This window comes from Lutra lutra, chromosome X (assembly GCF_902655055.1).
Source record: "Lutra lutra chromosome X, mLutLut1.2, whole genome shotgun sequence".
NCBI classification, from domain to species: Eukaryota; Metazoa; Chordata; class Mammalia; order Carnivora; family Mustelidae; genus Lutra; species Lutra lutra.
This window is the reverse complement of record NC_062296.1, coordinates 47,768,610-47,791,994: the sequence shown is the minus strand read 5'-3', so window position 1 is coordinate 47,791,994 and position 23,385 is coordinate 47,768,610. Positions and strand designations below refer to the sequence as shown.

Here is a 23,385-nt window from a genome sequence, read left to right as displayed (position 1 = left end):
CCCCTTGTCCTCCAAATTCACTTTTCTTTTTAATGAGACAATTTTTGTCCAGTAGGCACTGTTGTAATTGTATAGGTTATTATGAATTATCCAAATGCTTCTCTAATAACTGGGGGAAGAGGCAAGAAGAATTACATTAACCAGAAAAAAAAAAAGGAAAAAGGAAGTTCTGAATTCCAAACTTAACAGCCTTTGTGTAAAATATTTTAAAATGAATAAATGCAGTCTTTAAAATAGAAAAATAAATCTGCCTTTTAAAAAATCAGTCTTCTGGCATGAATGGGATTCTAAATAGCTTTTATGCCTAAACTAAGCAAAACTGCACAGAATTAATTCTGAAAACGTAAAAAGCCATTTTTTTTATTTTATTTTTAATAAACATATATTTTTATCCCCAGGGGTACAGGTCTGCAAATCGCCAGGTTTACACACTTCACAGCACTCACCATAGCACATACCCTCCCCAATATCCATAACCCCACCCCCCCTCTCCCAACCCCCCTCCCCCCATCAACCCTCAGTTTGTTTTGTGAGATCAAGAGTCACTTATGGTTTGTCTCCCTCCCAATCCCATCTTGTTTCATTTACTCTTCTCCTACCCCCTTAACCCCCCATGTTGCATCTCCTCTCCGTCATATCAGGGAGATCATATGATAGTTGTCTTTCTCCGATTGACTTATTTCGCTAAGCATGATACCCTCTAGTTCCATCCATGTCGTCGCAAATGGCAAGATTTCATTTCTTTTGATGGCTGCATAGTATTCCATTGTGTATATATACCACATCTTCTTTATCCATTCGTCTGTTGATGGACATCTAGGTTCTTTCCATAGTTTGGCTATTGTAGACATTGCTGCTATAAACATTCGGGTGCACGTGCCCCTTCGGATCACTACGTTTGTATCTTTAGGGTAAATACCCAGCAGTGCAATTGCTGGGTCATAGGGTAGTTCTATTTTCAACATTTTGAGGAACCTCCATGCTGTTTTCCAGAGTGGTTGCACCAGCTTGCATTCCCACCAACAGTGTAGGAGGGTTCCCCTTTCTCCGCATCCTCGCCACCATCTGTCATTTCCTGACTTGTTAATTTTAGCCATTCTGACTGGTGTGAGGTGATATCTCATTGTGGTTTTGATTTGTATTTCCCTAATGCCGAGTGATATGGAGCACTTTTTCATGTGTCTGTTGGCCATCTGGATGTCTTCTTTGCAGAAATGTCTGTTCATGTCCTCTGCCCATTTCTTGATTGGATTCTTTGTTCTTTGGGTGTTGAGTTTGCTAAGTTCTTTATAGATTTTGGACACTAGCCCTTTATCTGATATGTCATTTGCAAATATCTTCTCCCATTCTGTCAGTTGTCTTTTGGTTTTGTTCACTGTTTCCTTTGCTGGGCAGAAGCTTTTGATCTTGATAAAATCCCAATAGTTCATTTTTGCCCTTGCTTCCCTTGCCTTTGGTGATGTCCCTAGGAAGATGTTGCTGCGGCTGACTTCGAAGAGGTTGTTGCCTGTGTTCTCCTCAAGGATTTTGATGGATTCCTTTCTCACATTGAGATCCTTCATCCATTTTGAGTCTATTTTCGTGTGTGGTGTAAGGAAATGATCCAATTTCATTTTTCTGCATGTGGCTGTCCAATTTTCCCAACACCATTTATTGAAGAGGCTGTCTTTTTTCCATTGGACATTCTTTCCTGCTTTGTCGAAGATGAGTTGACCATAGAGTTGAGGGTCTATTTCTGGGCTCTCTATTCTGTTCCATTGATCTATGTGTCTGTTTTTGTGCCAGTACCATGCTGTCTTGATGATGACAGCTTTGTAATAGAGCTTGAAGTCCGGAATTGTGATGCCACCAACTTTGGCTTTCTTTTTCAATATTCCTTTGGCTATTCGAGGTCTTTTCTGGTTCCATATGAATTTTAGGATTATTTGTTCCATTTCTTTGAAAAAAATGGATGGTACTTTGATAGGAATTGCATTAAATGTGTAGATTGCTTTAGGTAGCATAGACATTTTCACAATATTTATTCTTCCAATCCAGGAGCATGGAACATTTTTCCATTTCTTTGTGTCTTCCTCAATTTCTTTCATGAGTACTTTATAGTTTTCTGTGTATAGATTCTTAGTCTCTTTGGTTAGGTTTATTCCTCGGTATCTTATAGTTTTGGGTGCAATTGTAAATGGGATGGACTCCTTAATTTCTCTTTCTTCTGTCTTGTTGTTGGTGTAGAGAAATGCAAGTGATTTCTGTGCATTGATTTTATATCCTGACACTTTACTGTATTCCTGGACAAGTTCTAGCAGTTTTGGAGTGGAGTCTTTTGGGTTTTCCACATATAGTATCATATCATCTGCGAAGAGTGATAGTTTGAATTCTTCTTTGCCGATTTGGATGCCTTTAATTTCCTTTTGTTGTCTGATTGCTGAGGCTAGGACTTCTAGTACTATGTTGAATAGCAGTGGTGATAACGGACATCCCTGCCATGTTCCTCACCTTAGCGGAAAAGCTTTCAGTTTTTCTCCATTGAGAATGATATTTGCGGTGGGTTTTTCATAGATGGCTTTGATAATATTGAGGTATGTGCCGTCTATCCCTACACTTTGAAGAGTTTTGATCAGGAAGGGATGCTGTACTTTGTCAAATGCTTTTTCAGCATCTATGGAGAGTATCATATGGTTCTTGTTCTTTCTTTTATTAATGTGTTGTATCACATTGATTGATTTGCGGATGTTGAACCAGGCTTGCAGCCCTGGAATAAATCCCACTTGGTCGTGGTGAATAATCCTTTTAATGTACTGTTGAATCCTATTGGCTAGTATTTTGGCGAGAATTTTTGCATCTGTGTTGTAAAAAGCCATTTTGACAAGCTTCGTGGCTCAGTACTAATTTTGTGTTTATGTGTTAATGCTTCTAATACAAATAAAAAGATAACCTACATTAAGTGCAGAAAAGATTGTTTTGCCCATTTTACTAATGATAAGTCTTCCTGTCATGATAAGATATATCAAGCCGGTGCATACCACAGATTCTGGTGACCAGAAAATGAAAAAACTACAGTACTTTGGAAAAGAAATGAAAGCTTCTGGCCCTCAGCTTAGAACAATTAAATGGTATTATGGAGAGATTAGTGTGTGATATTGGGGGAAATCTAAGCCATAAAATCGACCACTACTATTGTGATCCAATATGACAAGTGATTGATAGGGCTGTGTTCCCCATGATTGAAGGAGGCAAAACAGTCTTGCTGGGTTTTGCTTATATTTTCTTCTGTTTGCAGGCTCTTGCATCCTATTACAAAATATTATGACTCTTTCCCCCACCTTTATGATGTAGCTTTCTTTTTTCTTTCCAAGAAAGTCAGAAGGAATTCAGTTTCTTTATAACCTGCCATTTAGCTAGAAAGTAAAAGGCTTCCACTAACTTTCATTACTAAAGATACTCGATTATATGGAAGTAAATGAGTAACACTCTAATTCCACACAGTTAACTAAACATTTTTTTCACAATGTTTAAATCAGGAGTTAACCAATTCTCATTTACTATGTCCTTATCATCTGTTTTATGACTTTACTGTTATTCAAACACAAATTTTCTTTCTAAAGACAATCCTGGCCTCCTTTTAAAGGCAAAACGAAGGTTTTATTTTGTTTTTTGAAATTCTAGTAGTTTTCCTTTCAATGTATTTATCTTATGACTTCAAAAAATTTGAATTCTCATTTTTAGTAACTTCACTATAGTAGTTTATAGTTTAATCATGGTAACAAAGTAATAATTGACACGATTATGTGTTAAAGGTGGTAAGTATTGGCAAGAAAGAAGGAAAATTGCTACATTCTTTTAAAAGTTTTGTTTATTTATTTCCAGAAGCATGTAATAAAAGATTTTATAACAAATTTTATATATCTTGGCATATATTTTATTCACAATATTTTAAAACAAAAAGCATGTTTTACCTTTTCAACTGATTGGTTTTGGCTTTAGCCTCGCTCTTTATTTTTATTTTTTGTCTGTGCTTATACACTTCCAAATAAATACTCTAAGTAAAAATTTTACTTTTTAAATAAAAATTTAAATTCTAGTTATAAGCACTTAAATTTGTAAGTGCACAGATTTAATAATTTTATGATTTACATTAGTTTATATAAAATTTACCATATTTTAAAAATGTATTAGTGTTTCTAGATACACAATTTAAAGAGAATTTATAGTAATGTTATATTACAATTAGAGCTAAATATATAAATATATTTTCCTTATTTTAATTTCTATTTCATTGCTCAGTGATTGACTAGGAAAAAGAAGTTGAGTATCACTGAGAGGTAAATCTTAAGATAGCAACTTGGCATTGGTTTTTTTCTGATGTAAAATGCTCTTTCTTTTTTTATTAATTATTTTTATTAACATATAATGTATTATTTTCCTCAGGGGTACAGGTCTGTGAAACATCAGGCTTACACACTTCACAGTACTCACTATATCACATACCCTCCCCAATGTACATAACCCAACCACCCTCTCCACCACCACCTCCCCCCAGCAACCCTCAGTCTGTTTTGTAAGATTAAGAGTCTCTTATAGTTTGTCTCCCTCCCGATCCCATCTTGTTTCATTTTTTTCCTTCCCTACCCCCCAAACTCTCCACTCTGTCTCTCAGATTCCTCATACCAGAGAGATCATATGATAATTGTCTTTATCTGATTGACTTATTTGGCTCAGCATAATACCCTCTAGTTCTATTCACGTCATAGCAAATGGCAAGATTTCATTTCTTTTGATGGCTGCATATTGTGTGTGTGTGTGTGTGTGTGTATACATATATACATATATATATACACATACACACACACACACACACACACACACACACACCACATCTTCTTTATCCATTCATCTCTTGATGGACAGCTTGGCTCTTTCCATAGTTTGGCTATTGTGGAAATTGATGCAATAAACATTTGGGTGCACCTGCCCCTTTGGATCAGTACATTTGTATCCTTAGGGTAAATACCCAGTACTACAATTGCTGGCTCATAGGGTAGCTCTATTTCCAACTTTTTGAGAAACCTCCATGCTGTTTTCCAGAGTGGCTGCACCAGCTTCCATTCCCCTTTCGCCGCACCCTCTCCAACATCTGTTGTTTCCTGACTTGTTAATTTTTGCCATTCTGACTTGTGTGAGGTGATATCTCATTGTGGTTTTGATTTGTATTTCCCTGATGCTGAGTAATGTTGAGCACAGTTTCATGTTGTTCTGTTCTGTTGGCCATCTGGATGTCTTTGCCAAAATGTCTGTTCATATCCTCTGCCCGTTTCTTGGTTGGATTATTTGTTCTTTGGGTGTTGAATTTGATAAGTTCTTTATAGATTTTGGATACTAGCCCTTTATCTGATATGCCATTTGTGAATATCTTCTCCCATTCTGTCAGTTGTCTTTTGGTTTTGTTGACTGTTTCTTTTGCTGTGCAAAAGCTTTTGATCTTGATGAAGTCCCAATAGTTCATTTTTGCCCTTGCTTCCCTTGCCTTTGGCAATGTTTCTGGAAGAAGTTGCTGTGGCTCAGGTCAACGAGGTTGCTGCCTGTGTTCTTCTCAAGAATTTTGATGGATTCCTGTCTCACATTGAGGTCTTTCATCCATTTTGAGTCTATTTTTGTGTGTCGTTTAAGGAAATGGTCCAGTTGCATTCTTCTGCATGTGACTGTCCAATATTCCCAACACCCTTTGTTGAAGAGACTGTCTTTTTTCCACTGGGCATTCTTTCCTGCTTTGTCAAAGATTAGTTGACCGTAGAGTTGAGGGTCTATTTCTGGGCTCTATTCTGTTCCATTGATGTATGTGTCTGTTTCTGTGCCAGTGCCATACTGTTTTAATGACTACAGCTTTGTAATAGAGCTTGATAGCTGAATTGTGATGCCACCAACTTTGGTTTTCTTTTTCAACATTCCTCTGGCCATTTGGGGTCTTTTCTGGTTCCATATAAATTTTAGGGTTATTTGTTCCATTTCTTTGAAAAAAAATTGATGGTATTTTGATAGGGATTGCATTAAATTGTAGATTGCTTTAGGTAGCATAGACATTTTCACAATATTTTTCTTCCAATCCATGAGCATGGAACATTTTTCCATTTATTTGTGTCTTCATCAATTTCTTTCATGAGTACTTGATAGTTTTCTGAGTGCAGATTCTTTGCGTCTTTGGTTAGGTTTATTCCTAGGTATCTTATGGTTTGGGGTACAATTGTAAATGGGATTGACTCCTTAATGTCTCTTTCTTCTGTCTTGCTGTTGGTGTATAGAAATGCCACTGATTTCTGTGCATTGCTTTTATATCCTGACACTTTGTTGAATTCCTGTATGAGTTCTAGCAGTTTTGGAGTGGAGTCTTTTGGTTTTTCCACATAAAGTCATATCACCTGCAAAGGGTGAGAGTTTGACCTCTTCTTTGCCTTTTATTTCTTTTTGTTGTCTGATTGCTGAGGCTAGGACTTCTAGTATTACGTTGAATAGCAGTGGTGATAGTGGACATCCCTGCTGTGTTCCTGACCTTAGGGGGAAAGCTCTCAGTTTTTCCCCATTGCGAGTGGTATTCACTGTGGGTTTTTCATAGATGGCTTCAATGATATTGAGGTATGTACCCTCTATCCCTACACTTTGAGGAGTTTTGATCAAGAAAGAATGCTGTACTTTGTCAAATGCTTTTTCAGCATCTATTGAGAATATCCTGTGATTCTTGTTCTTTCTTTTCTTAATGTATTGTATGACATTGATTGATTTGTGGATGTTGAACCAAACTTGCAGCCCAGGAATAAATCCCGCCTGGCCATGGTGAATGATCCTTTCAATGTACTATTGGACCCTATTGGCTAGTATTTTGGTGAGAATTTTTGCATCCGTGTTCATCAAGGATATTGGTCTGTAATTCTCCTTTTTGGTGGGGTCTTCATCTGATTTTGGGATCAAGGTAATGCTGTCCTCATAAAATGACTTTGGAAGTTTTCCTTCTATTTCTATTTTTTTGGAACAGTTTCAGGAGAATAGGTATTAATTCTTCTTTAAATGTTTGGTAGAATTCCCCCAGGAAGCTGTCTGGCCTTGGGCTCTTGTTTGTTGGGAGATTTTTAATGACTACTTCAATCTCCTTACTGGCTATGGGTCTGTTCAGGTTTTCTATGTCTTCCTGGTTCAGTTGTGGTAGTTTATATGTCTCTAGGAATGCATCCATTTCTTCCAGATTGACAAATTTGCTGGCGTATAGTTGCTCATAATATGTTCTTATAATTGTTTGTATTTCTTTGGTGTTGCTTGTGATCTCTCCTCTTTCATTCATGATTTTATTTATTTGGGTCCTTTCTCTTTTCTTTTTGATAAGTCTGGCCAGGGGCTTAATAAAAATTCTTTCAAAGAACCAGCTCCTAGTTTCATTGATCTGTTCTACTGTCCTTTTGGTTTCTATTTCATTGGTTTCTGCTCTGATCTTTATTATTTCTCTTCTCCTGCTGTGTTTGGGCTTTCTTTGCTGTTCTTTCTCTGCTGTTCTTTCTCTATCTCTTTCTTTTAGGTGTAGGGTTATGTTGTGTACTTGAGACCATTCTTGTTTCTTGATAAAGTCTTATATCGCCATATATGTTCCTTTTAAGACTGCCTTTACTGTGTCCCACAGATTTTGAACCGTTGTGTTTTCATTTTCATTTGTTTCCATGAATTTTTTAAATTCTTCTTTAATTTTCTGGTTGACCCATTCATTCTTTAGTAGGATGCTCTTTAGCCTCCTTGTATTTGAGTTCTTTCCAAATTTCCTCTTGTGATTGAGTTCTAGCTTCAGAGCATTATGGTCTGAAAATACGCAGGGAATGATCCCAATCTTCTGGTATCAGTTGAGACCTGATTTGTGACCCAGGATGTGATCTGTTCTGGAGAATGTTCCATGTGCACTAGAGAAGAATGTGTATTCTGTTGCTTTGGGATGGAATGTTCTAAATATATCTGTGATGTCCATCTGGCCCAGTGTGTCATTTAAGGCCTTTATTTCCTTGTTGATCTTTTGCTTGGATGATCTGTCCATTTCAGTGAGGGGAGTGTTAAAGTCCCCTACTATTATTGTATTGTTGTCGATGTGTTTCTTTGATTTTGTTATTAATTGGTTTATATAGTTGGCTGCTCCCATGTTAGGGGCATAGATATTTAAAATTGTTAGATCTTCTTGTTGGACAGTGACTTTAGGTATGATATAGTGTCCTTCCTCATCTCTTTTTATAGTCTTTTGCTTTAAATCTAGTTTATCTGATATAAGGATTGTCACCCCAGCTTTCTTTTGATGTCCATTAGCATGGTAAATTGTTTTCCACCCCCTCACTTTAAATCTGGAGGTGTCTTCGGGTCTAAAATTAGTTTCTTGCAGAAAGCATATTGATGGGTTTTATTTTTTTATCCATTCTGATACCCTGTGTCTTTTGATTGATTGGGGCATTTAGCCCATTTACATTCAGGATAGCTATTGAAAGATATGAATTTAGTGCCATTGTATTGCCTGTAAGGTGACTGTTACTGTATATTGTCATTGTTCCTTTGTGGTCCACTTCTTTTAAGCTCTCTCTTTGCGTAGAGGACCCCTTTCAATATTTCCGGTAGGACTGGTTTGGTGTTTGTGAATTCTTTTAATTTTTTTTTTTTTGTCCTGGAATCTTTTTATCTCTCCTTCTATTTTCAGTGATAGCCTAGCAGGATATAGTATTCTTCGCTGCATATTTTTCTCCTTTAGTGCTCTGAATATTTTATTCCAGTCCTTTCTCGCCTTCCAGGTCTCTGTGGATAAGTCTTCTGTCAATCTGATATTTCTACCATTGTATGTTACAGACTTCTTGTCCCAAGCTGCTTTCAGGATTTTCTCTTTGTCACTAAGACTTGTAAGTTTTACTATTAGATAACAGGGCGTGGACCTATATTTATTGATTTTGAAGGGGGTTCTCTGTGCGTCCTGGATTTTGATGCTTGTTTCCTTCCCTAAATTAGGGATGTTCTCTACTATAACTCACTGCAATATACCTTCTGCCCCTCTCTCTCTTTCTTCTTCTTCTGGAATCCCAATTATTCTAATATTGTTTTGTCTTATGGTATCACTTATCTCTCAAATTCTCCCTTCATGGTCCAGTAGTTGTTTGTCTCTCTTTTGCTCAGCTTCTTTATTCTCCATCATTTGGTCTTCTATATCACTAATTCTCTCTTCTGCCTCATTTATCCTAGCAATAAGATCCTCCATTTTTTATTGCACCTCATTAATAGCTTTTTTTATTTCACATTGGTTAGATTTTACTTCTTTTATTTCTCCAGACAGGGTTTCTCTAATATCTTCCATGCCTTTTTCAAGTCCAGCTAGCACCTTGAGAATGATCTTTCTGAACTCTAGTTCTGACATATTACCAATGTCTGATTGATTGGGTCCCTAGCCATTGGTACTGCCTCCTCTTCTTTTTTTGTGGTGAGTTTTTCTGCCTTGTCATTTTATCCAGATAAGAATATATGAACAAGATAATAAAATACTAAAAGGGTTGCAAAGACCTCAGAAAAATGTACACTACCCAAATCAGAAAAGATCCAAAACTGAGGGGAGAAGTATGGGGGGGGGAATAAAAAATAAATATATATTTTTATTAGACTGGTGAATAGAACAGAGCCACCCACTTGATTTTGGGTGTATTTTGGTCTCTTGGAAGAATTTACCTCCCAAAATTTTAAAGAAAGAAAGACTATATACAAAAATAAGGGTAGACATGATGAAGGGATGGAATTATGAGTGTAAAGATGAATTTTTTTTAAAAATTCTAAAAAACAAATTGATAAGATAAATTGGTTGGAAAAAGAAAAAAAAAAGAGGGGGGAATGTGCTCAGGCTGGAGACTAGAACACTGCTGTGTGCTGGATTAGGGTATATTTTGATGTATTGGAAGAAATTGTGTCCCAAAATTTTTTATAAAAAAAAAACCTGTATGTATACAAAAAATAAGGTTAAATACAAGGAAGGGATAAAATATCACTATAACAATGAAGGTTTAAAAAGATTTTTTTAGAAAGGTATTGTTAAGACAAACTAGTTATAAAATGCTAAAAGAGGAAAGAGGAAAAGTTAATAAAATAGAATAAGAAAAAAATAAAATTAATAAAAAATTTAACTTTGCAAGACTAAAGGATTATGCAGAAAAGCCATGAATTCTATGCAATGCTTTCCCCTAGCTTTGGCGTTCCGCTGTTCTCCTTGATCAGTGAGTTTGGTCTTGGCTGGATGTTCTTGCTGATCTTCTGGGGGAGGGGCCTGTTGCAGTGATTATCAAATGTCTTTGCCCTAGCCCGAATTGCACCGCCCTTGTCAGGGCCCGGGCTAAGTAATCTGCTCAAGTTTGCTCTCGGAGCTTTTGTTCCCTGAATGCTTTCCGTAGAGCTCTGGAGCATGGGAATGAAAATGACCGCTTTCCAATCTCTGACCCAGAGGAGCCAAGAGCTCGGGCCCCACTCCTCAGTGTGCCCTCAGAGATAAGCAGTCAATCACTCCTGTTTCCCTGGTCTCCAGCCGCACTCCGAGCTCACCCAGCATGTGACCAAACGTTTCTATCTCTGGTGCACAGCCCCAAACCCAGCAGATTCCTGCTGCACTGTTCCTTCAGGAGCAGGAAGATGAGTCTCCCCAGATCCACTTGTGGCATGAGAAGCAGTGGCCCATCTGTGCCTTGGATCATGGTTTAAGAAAACCCCAATCAGAAAGCTCATTCTTTGGCTCTGTCTGTAGTCAGCTTTCCTGCTCCAATACCTGGCAGCTTTGCCAAACTCAGACACCCCCAATCTTCCTGTGACCCTGCAGGACCTGAGACCACCCTTTCCCTGTGAGGGCTTCACCCGCACTAGCCTCTGGAACGATGTCCCTCAGTGGAGCAGACTTCTAAAAGTTTTGATTTTGTGCTCCGTTGCTCTTCCGCTTACAGAGCCAGCCCCTCCCCCATGGTCTGTCTTCCCATCCCTTCGGATTCACTTCTCCACGTGTCCTACCTTTCAAAAAGTGGTCAATTTTCTGTTCCTAGAATTGCTGCGCTTCTCTTCTATCTCCAGTTGAGTTTGTAGGTGTTCAGAATGGTTTGATACCTATCTAGCTGAACTTCTGTGATCTGATGTCGCTTCAATCTGCTACTCCTCCGCCACCTTGCCTATCTCCCCTCTGTTTTTTTTAAGATTTTATTTATTTATTTGTCAGAGAGAGAGCACACAAGCAGGCAGAGTGGAAGGCAGAAGGTGGAGAGAGAAGCAGGCTCCCTGCCAAGCACAGAGCCCAATGTGGGACTCGATCCCAGGGACCTGGGATCATGACCTGAGCCGAAGGCAGAGGCTTAACCGACTGAACCACCCAGGCATCCGACTCCCCTCTGTTTTTTAAAAGGACATCTCTGTTTTTCCTCTAAAGAATTGAAGAACTAAAGAACATTGAATTTGTATTCAAAATGTAGCTGATTGCCCATCACAAGCCATGCCCACCTGTGCACCTCTCTGGACGCCTTCCATTGTTCCTAGGCTCCATCACTCGCCTACTCAGCCAGATGCCTACAGGTGCCTTTGCACACTGCACTCAATTGCATGCACTCAGCAGCCCTCATGGGCCATGCCCAACCACACACCATCAGCTACTGTCACATACATGCCTAGCCCTGTGCCCTTAGTCACCCTGGCCTGAAGCCCCCAGCTGCCACAGTGCTTCAGGGGATCCAGCATAGGACTAGTGACCCAGCAAAAATTTTGCTAACACTATCTTCCTCAGTGGGAACTCCTCCCACCCAGAGCTGGCCTCCTGGGTCCCCACAGAGAGCAAGCATGGCCACAACAGGCAGAAAGTCACTGCAAATGACTGCACTAAAAGGAAAATTGAATCAGATGAAACAGCAGGGCATAAAAACACACATAGGATACTCTACTGAAGATCCAGGTTCTGGTGAACAGGGGACACTGCACTCCAGGGCTCTCTAGGACTTCTTCTTCATAAAATCACTACTTTCAAGAACAGAAGAAACACTGACTTAATCTTAACACAGAGAAAAGAGACAAAAGAGGCAAACAAAATGACGAGAGAGAGAAATTGATCCTAAATGAAAGAACAGGACAAGGCCATAGCCAGAGACCTAAGTCAAACAGATGTAAGTAACATCCCTGATAGAGAATATAAGCAGTGGTCATAAGGATACTCATTGGACTTGAGAAAAAAGTGGAAGACCTGAGTGAGACCCTTAACACAAAGGAAGGAATAACATAGCAGAGATAAAGGGCACAACATAAATGAGAAACATGTGGGGTGCCTGGGTGGCTCAGTTGGTTGAACATTTGCCTTTGGCTCAGGTCATGATCCTGGGGTCCTGGGATCAAGCCCTACATAGGGCTCTCTGCTGAGCAGGGAGCCTACTTCTCCCTCTCCCTCTGCCTCCTACTATACCTACTTGTGACACCTCTCTCTCTCTCTCTCTGTCAAATAAATAAATAAAATCTTTTAAAAATAATAATAAATGAGAAACATGTTTGATGGAATAAACAGAGGATGGAAGAAGCAGAGAAATGAATTAGTGACCTAGAAGACAAAGTAATGGAAAATAATCAAGCTGAACAAGAGGGAGAAAAGAAAGAGAAGATGCAAAATGAGAATAAACAGAGAGAGCTGAGTGACTCCATCAAATGTAATAGCATTCATATTATAGGAATCCCAGAAAAAGAAAAGAGAGGGGGGGGGGCAAAAAATTTATTTGAAGAAATAAGAGCTGAAAGTTCCCCTAACCTTGGGAAAGAAAGAGAGATCTAGATCCAGGAGGCACAGAGAACCCCCCCCCCAACAGAATCAACAAAAGCAGACCAACACACAGATATATTGTCATTAAATTAAAATACAGTGATAAAAAATTTTAAAAGCAGCAAGACAAAAGAAGTCATTAAATTACAAGGGAAAACCCATAAGACTAGCAAGACGTTTTTCAAAAGAAACTTTGCAAACCAGAAATGGGTAACATGATATATTCAAGGTGCTGAAAGGGAAGAATCTGCAGCCAAGAATACTCTATCTACCTGGCTAGGCTATCATTCACAATACAAAGAGAGATAAAGTTTTCTAGACAAGCAAACGCTAAAGGAGTTCATGACCATTAAACCAGCTCTGCAAGAAATATTAAAAGGGCCTCTTTGAGTAGAGAGACCAAAAGTGACAGTATAGATGCAGGAAACACAAAAGCAGTAAAAATGAATTTTTCTGCAAAAAAGTCAAACTCACAAAGAAAGGATATAAAATACAATAACATACCTAAAAGGTGTGGAGGACAGGAGAAAAGAATATGTTCAAAGTTAAATGACCATCAAAAATATGGACTGCTATATGCAGAAGAGGTTATATACAAACCTTATGGTAAGCACATATCAAAAACCACTAATAGATATGCAAAGAATGGAGAGAAAAATCCAAACATATCATTAAAGAAATAAGCAAAACATGAAAAAAGACAAGAAAGGATCAGAGAAAGTCTTCAGAAACAACCACAAAACAAGTAATAAAATGGCAATAAATATGTATCTATTGGTAATTACTTTGAATGTAAATGGACTAAATGCTTCAATCAAAAGACATAGGGTGGCATAATGGATTAAGAAAAAAAAACACCCATCTATTTACTGCCTGCAAGAGGCCCATTTTAGACCTAAGGACACCTACAGATTGAGAGTGAGAGGATTGAGAAACATTTAACATTCAAATGGATATCAAAAGAAAGCCAGAATAGCAACATCTATATCAGACAAAACAGACTTTAAACCAAAGACTTAACAAGAAGCAAAGGACAATATATAATAGTAAAGGGGATAATCCAACATGAAGATATATGAACTATATGATATATGAATTATATGCTATAAGATATGAAGATACATGAAGATATGATAATTGTTTAAATGTAAATTATATATGTAAACAGTTAACAACAAACATAAAGGAACTAATCCATAACAATACAGTAATAGTAGGGAACTTTAACACCACACTTACATTAAGTGGACAGATCGTCTAAACAGGACATCAATAAGGAAACAATGGCTTTGAATGACACACTGGAATAGATGAACTTAACAGATATTCAGAACATTCCCTCCTAGGACAGCAGAATACACATTCTTTTCAAATGCACATTCATGATAAAAACTCTTAACAAAATAAGTTTAGAGAGAATATACCTCGACATAATAAAGGCCACCTATGAAAAATCCGCAGCTAACATCATCCTTAATGGTGAAAAACAGAACAAAACAGGGATGTCTGCTCTCACCACCTGTATTCAACATAGTACTGTAAGTCCTTTCCACAGCAGTCAGACAGCAAAAAGAAATAAAAGGCATCCAAATCATCAAGGAAGAAGTAAAAGTTACACTATTTGCAGATGATATGATACTATATATAGAAAATCCTAAAGACCCCACGAAAAAATTGCTAGAACTGATAAATTTAAGTCACAGGATACAAAATCAATGTACAGAAATCTGTTGCATTTCTATACACTAACAATGAAGTGATAGAGAAATTAAGAAAACATCCCATTTACAATTTCATCCAAAATAATAAGACACCTAAGAATAAACCTAACCCAAGAGGTGAAAGACCTGTACTCTGAAAACCATAAATCACTGATGAAAGAAATTCAAGACAACACAAAGGAATGGAAAGACATTCCATGCTCATGGATTGGAAAAACAAATATTGTTAAAATGCCTATATTACCCAAAGCAGTCTACAGATTTAATGCAGTCTACAACAGCATTTTTTTTTAAAGATTTTATTTATTTATTTGACAGAGAGATCACAAGCAGGCAGAGAGGCAGGCAGAGAGAGAGGAGGAAGCAGGCTCCCCGCTGAGCAGAGAGCCCGATGCGGGGCTCGATCCCAGGACTCCGAGATCACGACCTGAGCCGAAGGCAGCGGCTTAACCCACTGAGCCACCCAGGCACCCCTACAACAGCATTTTTCACACAACTAGAATCAACAGCCCTAAAATTTGTCTGGAACCACAAAAGACCCCAAATAACCAAAGCAGTCTTAAAAAAGAAAAGCAAAGCTGGAGGCATCACAATTCCAGACTTCAAGTTATATTTCAAAGCCATAATAACCCAAACAGTATGGTACTACCATAAGAACGATGTGGAGACAAAAGAACACTCAGGTACTGTACTGTGGGGAATGCAAACTGGTGCAGCCACTATGGAAAACAGTATGGAAGTTCCTCAAAAAAGTTAAAAATAGAACTGCTTTATCATCCAGCAATCACACTACTAGGTATTTACCCAAAGAGTACGAAAACACTAAATCAAAGGGATATATGCACCTCAATGTTTATAGCAGCATTATTTACAAGAGCCAAGGTATGGAAGCAGTGTAAGTGTCCATGGACTGATGAATGGATAAAGAAAATGTGATATATAGTTACAGATACAGATATAGATATATCCACAAAATGCAATATTATTCAGCCATATAAAGGAATGGAATATTGCCATTTGCAACAACATGGATGGAACTAGAGAGTATATTTAATGCTAAGTGAAATAAGTCAGCCAGAGAAAGACAAATACTGTAGGATTTCACTTGTATGTGGAATTTTAGATACAAAACAAGTAAAGGGAAAAAATAAGACAAAGCAAGAAACAGACTGTTAATTATAGAGAACAATCTGATGGTTATGAGGGGATGAGTGAAGTAGTGATGGGGATTGAGTGCACTTGTCTTGAAGAGCACAGGGTAATGTATGGAACTGTTGAATTACTCTATTATACACTTGAAACTAATATAACACTGTATGTTAACTTACTGGAATTAAAATGAAAAATTGAAAAACAAAATGTAGCTAATTAGCCTTTTGTTTATAATAGAACATGTAGCAAAGCTATGGATTATTAATGGTTACCTGATCAAATGCCTTGCCTTCAGGTGAGACCATGCAAAAGAGAGCTTTGCTTTTCTTTCTCCAAATCTAGTCAAGAGGAAGTGGCTTCCTTTTTCAAAGCATTCTGGTTAATGAGGTTCTTTTTAAGATATGAGGCCCATTTCCTGTAAGATATATGAGACAAAGGTTATTATTTTCATTTTATATAGGAGAAACTAAAACTCAGAAAAATTAAATGAATTTGCCTATGATTTTTCATAGCTAATAAGTAACTATTACTTATTATTATTACTTATTAAATGAAAATCTTCATTTATTGTCTGATATGCTTAGCCTGTTAGCATTTTCTGTTTTCCAGTTACAAGGCTTGGTTCTCTGAATTTATTTTCATATTTACCCCAGGAAGTTAGTCATTTAATTGAAATTCTTTTTACTCAGTGATTGTCTTAAGTCATATTGCCAGCAATTTAGTTGGAGTGTATAGATTAGTTTACATACCCATGTAAAAACAGTTTTTTGAGCCTTGCAATTTTACAACTATTGTTGGTTAACATATTAGGGAGAAAATCAAATGTATGGGTTAAGCAATTAACTTTATTGAGTGGCATGAACAATTCTAATAAAGCTAGTATAATGTTTTAATCATGATGGTGCTGAATTCTTTGGTCATTATATTTATAACATCTGCATGTTTTTATAGTGTTGATTCTAAGATATATCTATTAAAAGACAAAAATGTAATAAATTGAATTCTCTACTACAATTTTTACTTGGAAGAGTTGTAAAACTCCATATTTTATACACCTAACATGTTAATAGGGTTTTTATTTTATAGCAGCTTATTTTTTTCTAATATTTTCATAATTTTTGCATGCCCAGCCAGATGCTAGAATTTTTTCCCATAGATTTTACAGTCTGACAACTTTCTAAGTGAAAGAGAATAATATTTGTGATCCACAAATGTGATTTCACTGAAAGCAAACTATTTTTAGTATGCCTTTGAATTGTATAATCTTCAAGCAGAATTTTCGGTATAAATCTAATTATGCCTGTCATGCTCTTGCCTTTGAACTAACTTTGTCATTGTTTACAGAGGGGCACAAGCAGCCACTTCCAGGAATGGTGGTAGTAATTAAGATATTAAATTTGTATATTTAAAAACCTTTCAAATTTCAAAATTTACAGCAGTTTTTTTAGTACATTTTATGCTGAATATTAAGACCCTTTTTTAATGTCGTTACTCCTCACTGTCTTAGTGTAACTTTTCCCTACAAATGATGGCAAGTATTAAAATTGTGCTGCAAATTTGCCAGGGAGAAAGTTTCAAGAGTTGCCTATTTAAAAGTAATCCAGGAATATAACCAGAGTCTAATTTTAATTCCATTTCCTCTGGCAGTATTTAGGTTTTTATTGTTACATTATGCTTCTGGTCTTACAAGCAAGAATAATTGGAGACTATAATATTGCCTGAATAATGAGAATGTTTGGTAGAAAAACTGCTTGACAGGTATTCTTTACCACCAATTTTGCTGTCATTTTAATGCTGGTAATTTCAGAAGATTATTTTTGAACATCAGAATTAAGTTCTGTAAACATGAAATTATATTGTTTTGCTTTCTAATGTCATCCAAGAGTATGGTAATACATCAAAGGAGGAAATCTATTTAGACATGTAATTCCTTAAAGTGTTTGTAAAAGATAAACATTTTCTTCACATTTAGAGATAAATAGTGGAAAGCTGCCCACAAAATGTTAAGTAAAGATTCCACCCTTGTTATAGGTGGCCCCTGAAGAATTTAAGACCAGCATTGGCCGCGTGAATGCATGTTTGAAAAAGGCTCTCCCGGTCAATGTGAAATGGCTACTATGTGGTTGTCTCTGCTGCTGTTGCACACTGGGTTGCAGCCTGTGGCCTGTTATTTGTCTCAACAAAAGAGTGAGTAACCATTTTATTGTATAACCGTAGAGCTAACATTTATTGATTGCTTACATGTACTGAGTATGTTACATGATTTTTTAAAATTCTCTTAACAGTGTTAGCCTCATTCTAGAGACAAGTTTAGGGACAGAGAGATAAAATAATTTGTCCAGCCTTTATTAACACTTTGTCACTTAATATGATTTCCCATCATTTTATTTTTTTTCTCTTTTTGTGACTATTATTTTTTATTAGTTTCAGGGATAGAATTTAGTGATCCATCCGTTGCATGTAACACCCAGTGTTCATTTCATCAAGTGCTCTCCTTTCACCCATCATCCAATTATCCCTTCCCTCTCCCCACCTCCCCTCCAACAACCCACAGTTTGTTTCCTAGAGTTCAGAGTCTCTTATGGTATGCCTCCCTCTCAATTTTCATCTTATTTTATTATTCCTTCCCTTCTATATTCATTTGTTTTTTTCTTAAGTTCCACATATGAGTAAAATCATGTGGTATTTGTCTTTCTCTGACTGACTTATTTCACTTAGCATTAATATCCTCTACTTCCATCCATATCATTGCAAATGGCAAGGTTTCATTCTTCTTGATGGCTGAGTGATATTCCATTTTATATATATTCCATTATATATATATACATATATATGTGTATATATATATACACACACACACACACATATACCACCTCTTCTTTATCCACTCATCTGTTAATAGACATCTGGGCTCTTTCCATATTTGAGCTGTTGTGGACATTGCTGCTATAAACATTGAGGTGCAGGTGCCCCTTTGAATTACTGTGTTTGTATCTTTTGGGTAGATAGCTAGTAGCGCACATGCTGGTTTATAGGGTAGCTCTATTTTTAACTTATTGAGGAACCTCCATACTGTTTTCCAGAGTAGCTATAGCAGCTTGCATTCCCACCAACAGTGTAAGAGAGTTCCTCTGTCTCCACATCCTTGCCAATATCTGTTATTTCCTGAGTTGTTAATTTTAGCCATTCTGACTGGTGTGTGGTGATACCTCGCTGTCATTTTGATCTATTTTTCCCTGATACCAAATGATGTTGAACATCTTTTCATGTGCCTGTTGGCCATTTGTATGTCTTCCTTGGAGAAATGTCTGTTCATGTCTTCTGACCATTTTTGGCTGGATTATTTGTATTTTAGGTGTTGAGTTTGGTAAGTTCTTTATAGATTTTGGATACTAGCCCTTCATCTGATAAGACATTTGCATGTATCTTCTCCCCATTCTGTCGGTTGTCTTTTAGTTTTGTTGACTGTTTCCTTTGCTATGCAAAGCTTTTTATTTTGATGAGGTCCTAAAAGTTCATTTTTGCTTTTGTTTCCCTTGCCTTTGAAGATGTGTCTAGCAAGAAATTGCTGCAGCCAAGGTCAAAGAGATTTCTGCATATTTTCTCCTCTAGGATTTTGATGGATTCCACTCTCATATTTAGGTCTTTCATCCATTTTGAGTTTATTTATATGTAAGATGTAAGAAAGTGGTCCAGTTTTATTCTCCTACATGTGGCTGTCCAGTTTTTCCAGCACCATTTGTTGAAGAGACTGTCTTTTTTCCATTGGATATTCTTTCTCTCTTTGTCAAAGATTAGTTGACCATGGAGTGGAAGGTCCATTTTGGGAATCTCTATTCTGTTCATTGATCTATGTGTCTGCTTTAGTGCCAGAACCATACTGTCTTGATGATTACTGCTTTGTAATACAGCTTGAAGTCTGGAATTGTGATGCCTCCAGCTTTGGGTTTATTTTTTTTTTTTAACATTTCTTTGGCTACTCATGGTCTTTTCTAGTTCCATACGAAGTTTAAGATTGTTTGTTCCAGCTCCATGAAGAAAGCTGATGGTATTTTGATAGGGATTTCATTGAATGTGTATTGCTCTGGTTAGCTTAGACATTTTAACACTATCTGTCCTTCCAATCCATAAGCATGGAAAGTTTTCCATTTCTTGTGTCTCCCTCAATTTCTTTCATAAGTGTTCTATAGTTTTCAGAGTACAGATCCTTTACCTTTTTGGTTAGGAATACCTATTCCTGGGTATCACATGGATTTTGGTGCAATTGTAAATGGGATCAATTCCTTGATTTCTCTTTCTTCTGCCTCATTGTTAGTGTATAGAAATGCAATTGATGTCTGTGCATTAATTTTATATCCTGTGACTTTGCCGAATTCCAGTATGAGTTCTAGCAATTTTTGAGTGGAGTCTTTGGGTTTTCCATACAGAGGATCATGTCATCTGCTAAGAGTGAGAGTTTGACTTCTTTGCTGATTTGGATGCCTTTTATTCCTTTTTCTTTTTGTTGTCTGATTGCTGAGGCCAAGACTTCCAATACTATCTTGAGCAACAGTGGTGAGAGTGGACATCCCTGTCATGTTCCTGGCCTTATGGGAAAAGCTCTCAGTTTTCCCCATTGAGGATGATATTAGCCGTGGTTCTTTCTATATAGCTTTGATGATCTTGAGGTATATTCCTTCTGTCCCTACCCTGCTGAGAGTTTTTATCAAGAAAGGATGCTGTATTTTGTCAAATGCTTTTTCTGCATCTGTTGAGAGGATCATATGGTTCTTGCCCTTTCTTTTATTAATGTATTGTATCACATTGATTGATTCGCGAATGTTGAACCACCCTTGCAGCCCAGGAATAAATCCCACTTGGTCATGGTGAATAATCCTTTTTAATGTACCGTTGGATCCTATTAGCTAGTGTCCTGGTGAGAATTTTTGCATCCATGTTCATCAGGGATATTGGTCTGTAATTCTTTTTGGTGGGGTCTTTGTCTGGTTTTGAGTTCTCATCATCTTAAAGTGAAATATAAATGGAGTACTAGAGTAAATATAAATGTAACTAGGCTACTCAACGCTTTTCACAAAACCCAAACATGTGATTTAAAGTATTCCTAAGCAGGGTACCTGGATGGTTCAGTTGGTTAGGAATATGCCTTTGGCTCAGATGATGGTCCCAGGGTCCTGGGATTGAGCCCCATGTTGGGCTCCCTGTCTAGTGGGGAGTCTGCTTTTGCCTCTGCCCCTCCCTTCCACTCATGCCCTCTCTCTGGCTCTTTCTCTCTCTCTCAAATAAATGAATAGAATCTTCAAAAAAAGTAAAGTATTTCTAAGCTACAGCTATATGAGAGAGTTTCTTCTGCTCTGAAGAAAAGGAAAAGAGAGTAACCTACGTAGCTGGGGGGAAATCCTGCTTAGTTTTGAACATGTTGAAATAACATTATTATAACAAGACATTACTAGTTACATGATGGATTTAATACTACTATCTTAATCTCATCTTTAAAACTTTTAGTCTTTGGAATGTTTTCATTTCCCAGTGGGAAGACTGAAGTCACCCTGTACCACACTGATAATTTTTGTTTAAACTTGTAAATAATAATTAGCTTACTAAACTATATTCAAAAATCACAGTACCTTGTGTAGCTATAATTAGAGGTACAGTTGTTTGATAAAGGCTAAAAATATTCCCAGAAGTACTTACTAATTTTCTGTCCACATCTTTCTTCTGCCCTTCTTAATGTGTACTTCAAAAAGAAAAATAATGAGGGGCACCTGGGTGGCTCAGTGGGTTAAAGCCCCTGCCTTCGGCGCAGGTCATGATCCCGGGGTCCTGGGATCGAGCCCCACATGAGGCTTCTGCTCAGCAGGGAGCTTGCCTCCCTTCCTCTCTCTCTGCCTGCCTCTCTGTCTACTTGTGATCTCTGTCTGTCAAATAAATAATAAATAAAATCTTTTTAAAAAAAAGAAAAATAATGAAACACTGCAATCTGTATGACTTTTCTAATGAAGAAGTTGAACATTTTTTTTTATTCCCTTGGTAATTACCAGTAGGTCAAAGCTTAACTTTAAGTTAAGCTTAGTTTATTATTTGTCAAAGCACGTTCAGTATTTTCAGATGACTTTCTATAAGTTAAAAAAATTGGAAGCATAAATTTCTTTCTGTAGTTGTCATATTTTTTAACAATTAGAAATCAGTAATTCCTGTCCATTCCCATTATTTTTAAAGCCTCAGTGTGCATGAATTATGATTTAGATTTTCAATCATATAAATACAGCCAATTTTAGCTACTCAAGAACAGAATTTTAGGTTTTAATATTATCCAGGGTCTATCATTTTTACTGATGACCTGTTTACTCTTTGTCTACTTGTCGATACTTTCCCCACATAGCCTAAAATATAGAGAAGCAATTTTTTCAATTATGTGACATTACTATGCAAACTTCTAATAGAATATTCAATGGAAAATGATATTAATACTGATGCTGTCATTTCACCCTCACCCCCATTACTTTGGTTAATTAATTATTCACATTGAAGTTAAGATATCAAGGCGCCTGGGTGGCTCAATCAGCTAAGCATCTGCCTTTGGCTCAGGTCATTATCTCAGGGTCCTGGGATCAAGCCCCACATCAGGCTTTCTGCTCAGTGGCAAGTCTGCTTCTCCCTTTCCCTCTGTGATCTCTCTTGCTTTCACTCTCTTTCAAATAAACAAATAAAATATTTAAATAAATAAGTAAATTTTTTTTTAATGAAGTTGAGGTATCAGTATACAGATCTTCCTGGACTTATGATGGGATTACATCCGGATAAATCCATAGTAAATTGAAAATATGAGTTGAGGGGCTCCTACATGACTCAGTTCGTTAAGCTCTGCCTTTGGCTCAGGTCATGATCTTAGGGTCCTGGGACCAATCCCCCTGTCTGGCTCAGCAGGGAATCTGCTGCTGCCTCTCTCTCTGCCCCTCTCCCTCTTGTGCGTATATGCATGCGTGCACTGTCTCTTTCAAATAAAATCTTTTTTTATTATGTTATATTAATCACCATACAGTACATAATTAATTTTTGAGGTAGTGTTCTATGACTCATTGTTTGCATATGACACCCAGTGCTCCAAGCTGTATGTTCCCTCCTTAACACCCATGTTCCCAACTTAACACCAAGTTCTTTATAGATCTTGGATATATATCACCAGGCTAACCCATCAGCACCCCCACCCAAAACCCTCGCTTTGTTCCCCAGAGTCCATAGTCTTTTATGGTTTGTCTCCCCCTCTGATATCTACCCCTTCATTTTTCCCTTCCTTCTCCTAATGTCCTCTATGCTATTCCTTATGTTCTACAAATAAGTGAAACCATATGATAATTGACTTTCTCTGCTTGACTTATTCCACTTAGCATAATCTCCTCCAATTCCATCCATGTTGATGCAAGAGTTGGGTATTCATCCTTTCTAATAGTTGAGTAATATTCCATTGTATATATGGACCACATCTTCTTTATCCATTTGTCTGTTGAAGGACATCTCAGCTCTTTCCAGTTTGGGTATTGTGGACGTTGCTGCTATGAACATTGGGTACATGTGGTCCTTCTTTTCAGTACATCTGTATCTTTGGGGTAAATACCCAGTAGTGCAATTGCTGGGTTATAGAGTTAGCTTTATTTTTAACTTTTTGAGGAACCTCCATACTGTTCTCCAAAGTGGTTGTACCACCTTGCATTT

The 23,385-nt window shown here is 37.2% G+C and overlaps 1 protein-coding gene across 4 annotated transcripts in view; it reads left to right on the top strand.

Annotated features, from left to right (window-relative positions):
- The window catches only part of CHIC1 (cysteine rich hydrophobic domain 1), a 74,916-nt gene that overhangs the window by 14,424 nt on the left and 37,107 nt on the right, over positions 1-23,385 (top strand). For 3 of the 4 annotated variants that reach the window (XM_047716118.1, XM_047716116.1, XM_047716115.1), the window contains exon 3: positions 17,707-17,862. The exons of the other annotated variant lie outside the window; for it this stretch is intronic. In XM_047716118.1, the coding sequence (XP_047572074.1) occupies positions 17,707-17,862 (156 nt within the window). The remainder of the gene's footprint in view (positions 1-17,706; positions 17,863-23,385) is intronic. 4 annotated transcript variants of the gene reach the window in all.